Here is a 12,641-nt window from a genome sequence, read left to right on the forward strand (position 1 = left end):
TACTAGATAAGTGTGAAAGTGAGGGTATTTTGGGTATTTAAAAATACCCTCACATTCACACTTATCTACTAAAAAAATATATATATAAGTAGTAGATTTAAATATATTTAAAAATAATACAAGTGATACTATACTTAGTATGCTTAAAAATAGTAAAAACTACATAAAAAGTACTACATATCATATTACAATAATTAACAATTATTTGACACTTTCAATTCTATCAATGCCATATAAATTAGGATAAAAAAGGTAACATTTATATTCAAAAATAATATAAGTAATACTATACATTACAATAATTAATAGCTTAAATATTTAAAAGTTATATAAAAAATTTAATTGACTCTCTAAATTCTATTGCTACCACATAAAATGGATTATATGATAAACATATATTGTTTGAAATTGACGAAAAAGAAACTATAAATTACAATAATTAACAAAAAAAATTGTCGGCTCCAAAAAATCTATCAATTAAGAACATATATTGTTTCAAATTGACGAAAAAGAAACTATAAATTACAATAATTAACAAAAAAATTCTCTCGACTCCAACAAATCTATCAATTAATGCCACATAAATTGGGACATGGAAAATAACATATATTCTTTAAAAATTAAGTTCAAAATGTACTATAAAATACAATAATTAACAACTTAATATAGTAAAGAGACATATAAAAAATGGTTAATATTTGAAATTTTGCATGTGCCACATAAATTAGAACAAAGAGAGTAATAAATATTATTTTCAAAATTCTGTAAAAAAAAGGTACTACAAATCACAATAGCTAACAATTTAAAATATTTTTAGAATCATATAAAAATTTCAATAACTTCTCAAATTTCATAATATATGACATAAGAAGAGGGAATAACCAATATATTTATAAAAAGAAATGACATATAAAATGAAATGGACAGAGTATTAGTTTTTGAAAATGGAAAAGGACAAAACACATATAAAATTAAAAGACATATAAAAAAAAGTTGGTTTAACTCTCAAACATAAAAAGTAACATATGTTATTAAAAACTTTAATAAAAAGTACTATAATTTACAATAAATAATAACTTAAAATATCTACAAGACAACAAAAAAAAGACTAATTTTTGTACTGCTTGTGTCACATAAATTAGGATTGGGATGATTTTAAAATTTTAATTTTGGTTATACATTATAAAATAGCCGAAAAATTGAATGATATAATTTTTTTAAAAATAACCGAATGAATCGTCCTATCGATAACCCTAATGTTACTTCTACTCTGTTTATTTTTACTTAAATTTAGAAAGATATGTTTCATTTCTACCCTCAATCTTATCGCTACATTTATTTGCTATTTGAAATTGAAATTAAAAAGACAAATGACAAATAAGTTTTTATATTAGCTCACTTATGAGCAAAATATATTATAACAATCTTTACTAATTTTATAACAATACATAAACTATACTCTCTCCGTCCCATATTAGATGGGCACTTCCAACTTTACACGGTGATTAAGAAATCATTAATACATTGGAAGACTTCACCATTTTGCCCTTTGTTTATATCAATGCACATTGAAATGAGTTACAAAAAATACACATACAATATAGGAATGGTCATATTAATTGTAGGGGTAAAATGGAAAAGAATTAATTAATTCTATCCTAATTTAATAAGTGCTCAAATAATATGAAAAAAATATTTTTAGTAAGATTCTCATCTAATATGGGACGGAGAGAGTAACAATATAACTTTATTAATGTTGGGCCCGGGCAGCGCCCGGGCTTTCTTTACTAGTATATATGAGAGAAAATGACAAAAATGGTCATGTATGAGTAATGCTTTATTTTATTAGCCACGTGAGGTTTATAATTAAATTTAATATTTTTTTTATAAATATGTGAAGTTTAGAATAAAGAATCAAAACGATCCCATATTTTGTTATAGAGTAAAGAAATACAAATAAATAAATACATTTTGTCATTTTGTGTATGATATGATAATGATGAAGTGATAACCTTGTAATAATTTTGAGGGCTGATTATTGCTGATAGTTTTGCCTAGTAGTTGTTAGAAATGAGTGTTGTATTGTCAACATCAGTTTTCCCCTTGTGTGGTAACCTTAACCTAGAGAATGTTCAGCACATAACCAAGGTCCGTTTGAACCCTTGGAAAATCTGTGATTGTCATAGACGACTTAATTTTAGGAAGAAGGGGTCAAAGTTTGTAGTGAGAGAGCAGAAAAGTAATTTTGTTGATTTTGATTGGGAGGATGAGGATGAGGATGAGGATGAGGATGAGTATGAGGAAGAAGACCAAGATTCGCCGTGGGAAGGCGCAGTTGTGTATAAAAGAAATTCTTCGGTTACACATTTGGAGTATTGTACGACATTAGAAAGGCTGGGGTTGGTCAAGCTCTCCACAAAGGTTTCAAAGTGTCGAGCTTCGGTAATGGGACTGAGGGTCACAAAACAAGTCAATGATTATCCTGATGGAACTCCAGTTTTAGTTTCCTTTGATGTCACAAGGAAGAAGCACAAGTTGAGGCTCGACGGAGTCATAAGGACTGTCATTGCACTCCCTTGCAACAGGTCTGTTTCTACTTATCTATTACTTTATTTATCAATCCACCATCTTCACTGCTCCTTTTATTGCAAAATTCAACTCTATGTTTCCTGCTTTATGTTCACAATTTTCAATTGTATTTTATAGTCAGTTAAAGCAAGATGGGTTATACACAACTGGACAAGCCTAGCATAATTTGTATTGACACTCCAATTATAATGATAATTGAGGCTGAAACACATGAAATTAAATAACATAAATGATACGTTATAACAAGATATGCGACAATGTGAAAGGTATAAAACAATTATGAGGCCAACAATCTTATTTGAGAGAAAAATATTGGACTTCTAAGATCCAACATATGAATGCTCAATAGGTGCAAATGTTGAGAGAGATGTATCATCATGTCCCCAAGGAGATGGCCGAGTGGTCGAGGCTTAGGAATAATCTGAGATCCTATGTTAGAGCTACCCTTGGTCATAGGGCTTATCCAACACCTATATTTATTTATTGGCACAAGTTTCCCGTTTTGATTAGTCGAGGTGTGAACAAATTAATTTAGACACCACCGATATAAACAACGATGGATGTGCTATCACACAAGAATGATTTATATGATCATTATCACATTTGACAGAGGGTGCAAGTAGTACTTGTAAATGACACAATTTTTTGGAGAAGAAAAGCCTAATTCTACATGTAGGCAACAACTTCCCATTTCTTAGAGATATTGCATTCACAATTTCTTGTGCAGTCTTGTCTGAGTCACCTCTAGGAGTTCCCTGTGCCATCTCAGATAGAGTGGTAGCAATCTACCCTACTTGCTTCTCGAAGTTCTGTATAGCTGCATCCTGATTAGCAAATTTCTCGTCTACTCTGGTGATGAAAGCTTTCATCAGTTGTTCAAGACTTGATTGATTATGTTGTGGAGGCTGATATTGCTGCCTCTGCTGATTCTGGAACCCTGAGAATGCTTGCTGTTGTTGTCACGGATTAGCACTACCCTTTAAAGAGCTCCAAGAAAATCGAGGATGCCTTGGTCCCATATAATTTAAGTTGTTCCCTCCTTGATAGTTGTCTCTGTTGAAATTACCTGCCTCAGTTACCTCTTCTTTTGACATGGGTCCCTGTTGACACTTGTGAGTAGGGTGTCCCTGTCCACACAATTCATACCTCGATGTTGGTGCTGCCTGTACTTGAGCTATAGTGAGCTGTTTATCATCCTTCACAATTGAAGCGATTTGAGTCTGTAATGTAGTGTACGCATCCACTGGGTGTACCCACTTGGTTATCATCCTCTGCAAGTTCATTCAGAATACCATTGCTTCCTCGACTGTCTTTTTTTATGATAGGACCCTCCCTCTGCATCATTTAGTATCCTCCGTGAGGCCAGTGACAACCCTTCCTAGAAATTGGTCAACTACATCCATGGCTCTATCCCATTGTGGGGCCATTTTCTCAACAATCTTTGAACTTCTCCCATGCTTCAAGCAGAGTTTCTAATTCGTGTTGTCCGAAATTGCTGATTTCTTTTCTCATTCTTGTCGTTTTTGTTGGTGGGAAATATTATCCAGAACCTTTGTGGTCATTTCATCCCAGGTGCGGATTGATCCTGTTGGTAGGCTCCTTAGCCCGGATCTTTGCCTCATCTTTTGGAGAGAAGAGGATGCCCCTCAAATATATGCATTGTCGGATGCCCCTTTGTAATGGAAAGTATTCATGATTTCATCAAAATCCATCAAGTGACTGTTTGAATCTTCATTTTGCTTCCCTCTGAACACACAATTGTTTAGAATTGCTTGGAGAACACTGTGCTTGATCTTGAAATTATTGTCCGAGATAGCAGGTCATCTTACACTAGACTGTATCCCATTGTAGTTCGGCCTCACATAATCTCCCAACAATCTCCCTGCCCTGCCATTGTTTTGATCCACTTGGTCCTCCACTTCTGTAGGAGGGCGAGGGTTTCTACGGTTAACGATCTCCTGATTTTCAACATCATCCTCCATGCCAGGAGGACGATTTTGATGATTGGGGTTGAGTGGATCATCAAGTGCAGCATGTCAACCATCCTCAGCCATGATGCTCTGACTGTAGGACTGCCCTGAGACTCACTCTGCAAGTTCCTTCTTAAGCAGGCATAAAGACTTTTCCAACTATGGGGGTTGTACTGAATGATTTCTTTTGATGACAATCGTGTCATACACCAAAGTTAGAGACTAATACTGGTTGCCTTAGCGATCAGAGACAAACTTGAAATGTTAATAAATAAAAAGTCTGAACTAATACACAAGATTCTTTTTGAAACGGAGGCCAAAATTTGACGAGCGCAAAACACACAATATCTTTAAGCACTTCGCTAGTCAAACATAATGTATATAGATTACCGTTTCCTCAGGGATTGGAGTAAGTAACATCAACAAAACTTGCTCAGTATTATTTAGGTAGATTTTCCTGAACTTTCTGATCAATATGAGAAGTGAGGGAGACTGACAATCAACATATATGTTCTCATTAACAGAAATAGTAACTCTAGATCGACGCTCACTCTATACTATAATTGATTCATGCGAATTCAATCGTTACTTATCGTATCTTAATGAAGCAAGATCTTCTTTCAAATAATCTGCTCTTCATGAATACAATAGTACTAGAACTGTATATGTTTGCCTCTATAATGTCACATGTCTTAATCCAAGAAAACATATATGTTTGCCTCTATAATGTCACATGTCTTGATCCAAGAAACCGCTTTCCAATTGTTTTCTATCAATAAATCTTTACGTCTAAATCATCAAGCTCTTTCAATTACTTTAAAGAAATGGGCAAGAAGACTTAACCAAGTATATGAATTAATTTATCTAATGATCCTTCCTTCGAATAGAAAGTTATGCTGAACAAATCCACAATGTAATTTAAACAATAGAAAAATCTCAGCAACCGATCAAAGCGTATAAAATCTAGTTATTGATTACATATAGTTTCGGCTGAACTCCCTATAAAAAGTTTACTCCATAGAGGAGGGAGAGTTCACAAAATGATAGCAAAAGCAAGAAGACATTACAACCGATCTCTCAACCCCAAACTTCCATTTTGGATTGGAGAAAACGTTAAACCTCATCTTCCTTGCATTCTTCATCTTTTCCACTCCAAACCCAGATGCTCTAAATTGGGATGAGTTTGTAATTTACATAGCATGGGGATGTGTCAAACAAAATTCCAGAATTGCCCTCGATTTAAAACTGCACTCCTTAACGTTGTACGCTCGCTCAGCTAGAACTCCAAACGCGTGGCTGACCACGCAGCAGTTGCAGCCTTTTCTCGCTCACTGCCTCACCTGTGCGGTTGGCTGCATGATCACGCACTGCCTTCCTTTTGTCTTTCAACTTGTTTCTTCTTCGTTTCCTCCATTTGGTAGGTTAGCCCCATATTGACCTAGATAGACTGTATTTTAGTAGTATCCAAGCTTCTTCCTTGAACTCCAAGGGCGAAGCTGATTCAGGCAGGAATTTGTAGCCATCAGAAGAAGGAGAAGGGGGTTTCTGCATGTGGGGTGGTGGTGGTTGGGGGGGAGATACTCCTTTCTTCTATCTAAAATTCTTCATGAGAAGTTTTGCTTCTTCCTTAAACCTCTGAACTGTCAGTCCTTCACATTCATTTCTTAAAACCTGCCCTGATCCATTCATTTTGGTAATTTATATGATTTTCTTTGACACGATTGTCACAAAAAAGCAAAAAAGTGAGTTCTGCAACTTTCGTAGTTCTGATGACCTGCGTGGGATTTACTTCTTTCTGTTGAGTTCCTAGTGTTTCTTGAGCTGAAGTGAATGCCTGGAAATCAATATATGATCCTGCTAATTGATTCCTCCTTCCTAAGTTCATATAAAACTTCTTCTGCCAACACATAAGGACAAATGAGTGATTTGATGAATGACTTCCAAGTATATGGCCTCTGATAATACTAGCCATGGTGCAGTGTTATAAAAAGCAAAAAACACAAAAAAGGTCCAAGGCATGTTGGGGCTTTAAGCGCAACTCGCAAATAAAGCGTGGACTTTAAAGAAAAAAGGTGCAAAGGGAGTAAAAATACAAATATATAGATGTTTATTCCAAGATTTAATAATTATAAGCGTGAATGACAAATACATGTACAAAAAGGGGAAGAAATTACAATAAAGTGAAATATCAATTGTTTTCACTGGCAAGGATAAGTATGTCTTAGAACCTTGATGATGGCACTGAAGCACACATTAAGCGAGTGAAGTGCTCAACACGTTTTGAACCTCGCTTCAGGGCTTAAGCGTGCTTAAAGGGCGCCTTTGACAACACTGCCATGGTGGAAGCCAAAAAGGTTTGATGTACATCAAATTGGAAGAAATGCTGCATGAGTCTTTGATGATGTCCAACCTCGAATTTCCAATGGCTTTGGTTTGTGGGAAGAGCCAGCACATCCGTGTGATGTGTGAGTCAGGTGTATGTCACGGCTTCGAACCGTGCCATAGACATGTTGGTATTTAGGTGGAGAAGGGTAGAGGGGCTGGCCCTTGGGAATTTCTTGTTCATCCACAAAAAAAAAAAAAGAAAAAGAAGAGAAGAGAGTCTCTTATGATGACTAGCGTTGAAATTGTATAATTTGTGTTACCTAGAGATTGTAAAAGTAGTACCTAGTTTTACATCTGAGTAAGGTGGTCAACTGGTGGCTACTGACTGAAATGGACGAAGCAGTCCCATTTAACCCAAAACTAAAAGATTGAAATAATCCTGAACTATCCCCCATTTCTCCAAAAACTTACAATGCCTCCAGAGGGGACCAAAACGCATAAGATTTTCTTGACATGACATTTACTTTTCGTGCAGTTTAGTTGAATGTAGGCCTTGTTGAAGACATGATTAAGTAAATAAGAGTGTGATCTTTGTAACAGCTTAAGCTTTTAGGTGATATTCTCACACAGTCACGCCTTCAACATGGTATTAGAGTGGAGGTTCGAGTCTCCCCACCACCTATTATTCAAAAGAATTTTCATGTTCATTACTCAATTAAAAATGAATCAAGCCCGCACGTGAAGGGCTTGTTTAAGACTTAATTAAGTAATAAATGTATGCTATCTCTAACCACTTAAGCCTTTAGATGAGATGATCACACACTTCAACACACCTTTTAAAAAAGGTCTTCCCTGTGTTGTTTAGATAATCTTTTTGTCTTAAAAATGGTTCAGAAAATAAAAATATTCTTATTTTACACGTATATATAACCTGAAAACTCTTCCTTTTAATTATAATGTTCAGTATTTGTTTGTTGTCAAATTCCATTTTCATTTCACTTCAAAGCACAAATATTGGTGTTTGTCTCATGGGTGAATATTGTACTTGTGAAGGTGCGGCGAACCAGCTGCAGAAAGTATCTTTTCAAACTTTTCGCTCCTATTGAGTGAAGAACCTATAAAGGAACCAGAGACCCTGGATATGGGTATAATGTTTGGAGAGGACAAATTCAAAAGTTTTGTAAACGTGGAAGAGGAAATGGAGGAGAATGATGGTTGGATACCTTTAGAAGACCAGCTGTATTTTCCTGGTGAAGAAAAAATGATTGACATTTCAAAACAAATTAGAGATCTGGTGCACATTGAAATCACCATTAATGCTGTGTGTGATCCCAAGTGCAAAGGTTTGTGTCTGAAATGTGGTGCTAATCTTAATGTCAGTAGGTGTAATTGTCATATGCAAAAGGTAGAGGAGAAAGGTTATGGTCCTCTTGGAGGTCTCAAGAAGCAAATGCAGCAAACATGAACATTTTCTTGGTGTGTAATACTTTTTAACCTTGAATTGAAAGGCATTTCCCTTTTACTTAAGTATTTTTTATGCCAACAAAATTCTTTGGATGTTGAACTGTTTGTTCAACTTCTCTCCCATTTCGTATTCAAAATATAGCTCTATGCCTCTGTCATTGCACTTCTGATCAATTTATAGACATTAGCCAATTAATTTTTGTTGACCCTTATCGCCAGGAGTCAACATTTCCCCAACAGTAGTGTAATATTAGAACAAAAAAATAGGGGTGAACAAAATCAAATCGAAAATCGCATCAAACTACAAGTTGAGGAAAAAAAAATTCAACTACAAGTTTGATTTGACTTGGTTTTTGGTATTGAAAAAAGAATCGGATTATACTTGGATTGATTTGATTTTAATTTTAAAAAAGTCGATTCGAGATCAAATCAACCCGACATTATATATATTTGTTAAAATTTATTTTATATATGTAATTATTTACTTTGATATAATTATAAATATTTTTTGTACTTTTCATAATTTTTATCTTTTAATATGTTATTTCAAGTTTGACTTAGAATTTTAAATAGTCCAATAAATGTTATAACTCATAGAATATTGGTACCTCTAATAAAGGTCAAGTCAAAATCAAAGCAATACTATTGTTATAAAAAATCAATTGAACACTAAAAATAACAATAATGTTGAGTATTTGTTCTTTAGTTTTACATTTATTTAGACAATTAAAGTACATAATCTAATTTTAATTTTTCTTCAAAATTATGATTATTTTCATTATATCTTATTTATTTGCAATAATTGTTTTATGCGATTTCATTATTATTTTTTGTTGAATATTTCAGTGTCATCACTCATATTATATTTTGTGTTATTTTTTTAAGAAATATATTAGATAGTTATATTTTGGTAAAGATTAAAGAAATATTTGACACACAAGTTAATTATATATTTGTATAAATACTTTTTCAGGAAAACCCTGAATTTTATTACTTTGTTTGAGTTTATAAATTTAAAAATTGGACACAAATTATTTAAAGGACAAACTACATAAATCTCACTAGTTTAGGTCTTAGTTACTAAGATTCCCGATAGTTTCAACTATTACTTTCTTTGCCATATTTCGTGCTTAGGATACATGAGTCTGAATCCATGAGATACATGTATTTGTCGAATTTTAAAATCGAAAAACATATGTTATTTATTTAAATCAATTGTTTGTAACTTATTTCCTTAATTAGAGGAGTAATTGAGGATTTTCAACATACATAAACAATTAAATCTGGAAATTTAAATTAATCGAATCTCTTAATACAACAACAACAACCCAGTGAAATCCCACTAGGTGGGGTCTGGGGAGGGTAAATAGTACGCAGACCTTGCCACTACCTCGTGGAGGTAGAGAGGCTGTTTCCAGGAGACCCTCAGCTCAAGAACATCAAATCTAAGTGACAGGAGAGATATATATAAAACAAAACAGCCAATACAAAAGATAGCGTATAATCAACAAATGAGACAATAACATCAAGAAAGATATTGGGAGTGAAACGCAGTAAACAACATAAGGTTAGGACTACTCCAAACGCTAGCAACCCAAACCCTCACAAGGGAAGACACACGCTAACCCTACTAACCTTCAACCTTAATACGCGACCTCCACTCCTTCCTATCTAGAGTCATGTCCTCGGTAATGTGAAGCATAGCCAAGTCTTGTCTAATCACCTCTTCCCAATACTTCTTGGGCCTACCTCTACCCCTCCGCATACCCTCTACCACCATTACCTCGCACCTCCTCACTGGGGCGTCTGCGCTCCGTCTCTTCACATGTCCAAACCATCTCAGTCTCGCTTCCCTCAGCTTGTCTACCACAAAGGCCACTCCCACCTTCTCCCGAATAACCTCATTCCTAATCTTGTTGCTCCTAGTGTGTCCACACATCCATCTCAACATTCTCATCTCCGCAACATGCATTTTATGAACATGTGCATTCTTAACTGGCCAACACTCCGCTCCATACAACAAGGCCGGTCTAACTACCACTCTGTAGAACTTACCTTTAAGTTTCGGTGAAATTTTCTTATCACACAATACTCCAGAGGCAAGCCTCCATTTCATCCAAGCAGCCCCAACGCGATGTGTGACATCGTCGTCGATGTCGCCACTCCCTTGGATTACAGCCCCAAGATATTTAAAACTTTCCTTCTTAGGAATGACTTGTGCGGCAAGTCTCACTTCCACATCTGTCTCATCCAACACATCGCTAAATTTGCACCCCAAATATTCTGTTTTGGTCCTACTCAACCTGAACCCTTTGGACTCCAGCGCTTGTCTCCACACCTCCAACCGCGCATTAACTCTGTCCCGCGTCTCATCAATCAGTACTATGTCATCCGCAAATAACATACACCACGGGACCGTCTCCTGAATAGACCGCGTCAACTCGTCCATCACCAAAGCAAATAGGAAAGAGCTTAGGACTGATCCCTGGTGCAGCCCCATCTCAACTGGGAAATGTTCTGAGTCTCCTCCAACTGTTCTAACCCGAGTCTTGGCTCCACCGTACATGTCCTTTATCGCCCTAATATAAATCATCGGGACTCCTTTAGACTCCAAGCACCTCCAGAGGACATTCCTCGGTACTTTGTCATAGGCCTTTTCAAGGTCAATGAACATCATATGAAGGTCTCTCTTCCTTTCCCTATATTTTTCTACCAGTCTACGCATAAGATGAATGGCTTCGGTAGTCGAACATCCCAGCATGAATCCAAACTGATTCTCGGAGATGGACACCCCTTTTCTCACTCTCATCTCCACCACTCTCTCCTAAATCTTCATAGTATGGCTCAACAATTTGATACCCCTGTAGTTGTTACAGTTTTGGATATCACCCTTGTTTTTATACAACGGAACCATTGTACTCCACCTCTATTCATCAGGCATTTTCGCTGTCTTAAAGATAACATTAAACAGCCCAGTTAACCACTCTATGCCTGCCTTGTCCATGCTCTTCCAAAATTCTACCGGAATCTCATCGGGTCCGGTAGCTCTTCCCCTGCTAATCCTACTAATAGCCCGTATAACCTCCTCGGACCTAACACACCTACAGTATCCAAAATCCCGAAGTCTTTCAGAGTGTGCCAAATCACCCAACACAATGTCTGCTTCCCCTTTTTCATTTAAAAGTTTGTGAAAGTAGCTTCGCCATCTTTGCTTGATGGAGGTCTCTTCCACCAGTATTTTGCCTTCCTCATCTTTGATACACTTCACTTGGTCCAAGTCGCGCGCCTTCCTCTCTCTTGCTTTTGCGAGCCTATACAACTTCTTATCCCCACCTTTGTCCCCCAACTCGACATACAAGCGTTCGAAAGCTGCCGTCTTCGCCTTCGTAACAGCTAACTTAGCTTCTGTCTTTGTCGTCTTATAGACTTTCTTAAGCGACCGCTTCTCCTCCTCGTCTACGCACTCCGGCAATTTTGTGTATGCAGCCTTCTTCGCTTCCACTTTACCTTGGACTTCCCCATTCCACCACCAATCTCCTTTATGGCCTCCAAATTTACCCCTAGACACCCCTAGCACCTTAGAAGCAACTTCCCTAATGCAACTAGCTGCTTTATTCCACATGTTGTCCGCATCCCCGCTACCACTCCACGCCCCCATCCCCATCAGCTCCTCACCCATCTCCCGAGAAAGGGCAGGGGTCAACCCACCCCATTTAATCCTCGGTCGGTCAGATATCATCTTCTTCCTCCTATCCCTCTTAATCTTCAGGTCCAACACCAAAAGCTTGTGTTGGGTAGTGAGGTTTTCACTTGGGATAACCTTGCAGTCCTTAAATAGACCTCTATCACCCCTCCTAAGGAGAAAGTAATCTATCTGGGTCTTAGCTACCGGGCTACGAAAGGTAACCAAGTGGTTCTCCTTCTTCGGAAAGCATGAGTTAGCAATCACCAACTCAAAAGCCTTAGCAAAGTCTAGAAGCGAAGTTCCACCTCCATTTCTCTCCCCAAAACCAAAGCCTCCATGAACATCATCAAATCCACTAGCAGTTGCCCCGATGTGGCCATTAAAATCTCCACCAATGACAATCTTCTCGGTATTCGGTATACCTCTAACTACCTCATCCAAATCCTTATAAAAGCGCTTTTTGGCCTTCTCGTCCAAGCCCACTTGAGGAGCATAAGCACTAATAACACTCAAAGTACATCCTCCAATGACCAGCTTAATCATCATCAGCCTATCATTGATCCTCCTAACCTCCACCACTTGCTCCCTCAAATCCCCGTCTACTAAAA

At 36.8% G+C, this 12,641-nt stretch overlaps 1 protein-coding gene and 1 non-coding gene across 2 annotated transcripts; both read left to right on the top strand.

Moving 5' to 3' along the window:
• Positions 1-2,001: 2,001 nt before the first annotated feature.
• On the top strand, positions 2,002-8,448 carry LOC125846725 (large ribosomal RNA subunit accumulation protein YCED homolog 1, chloroplastic). The gene is made up of 2 exons (XM_049526310.1): positions 2,002-2,585; positions 7,938-8,448. Exons 1-2 carry the CDS (start codon positions 2,071-2,073, stop codon positions 8,347-8,349), a joined length of 927 nt encoding a protein of 308 aa, XP_049382267.1. The 5' UTR covers positions 2,002-2,070; the 3' UTR covers positions 8,350-8,448.
• On the top strand, positions 3,999-4,104 carry LOC125849604 (small nucleolar RNA R71). Its single transcript, XR_007444680.1, has one exon. It is a non-coding gene; the product is annotated as a small nucleolar RNA R71 (small nucleolar RNA).
• Positions 8,449-12,641: the final 4,193 nt, after the last annotated feature.

The sequence above is a fragment of the Solanum stenotomum genome, chromosome 12, assembly GCF_019186545.1.
Source record: "Solanum stenotomum isolate F172 chromosome 12, ASM1918654v1, whole genome shotgun sequence".
Lineage (NCBI taxonomy): Eukaryota > Viridiplantae > Streptophyta > Magnoliopsida > Solanales > Solanaceae > Solanum > Solanum stenotomum.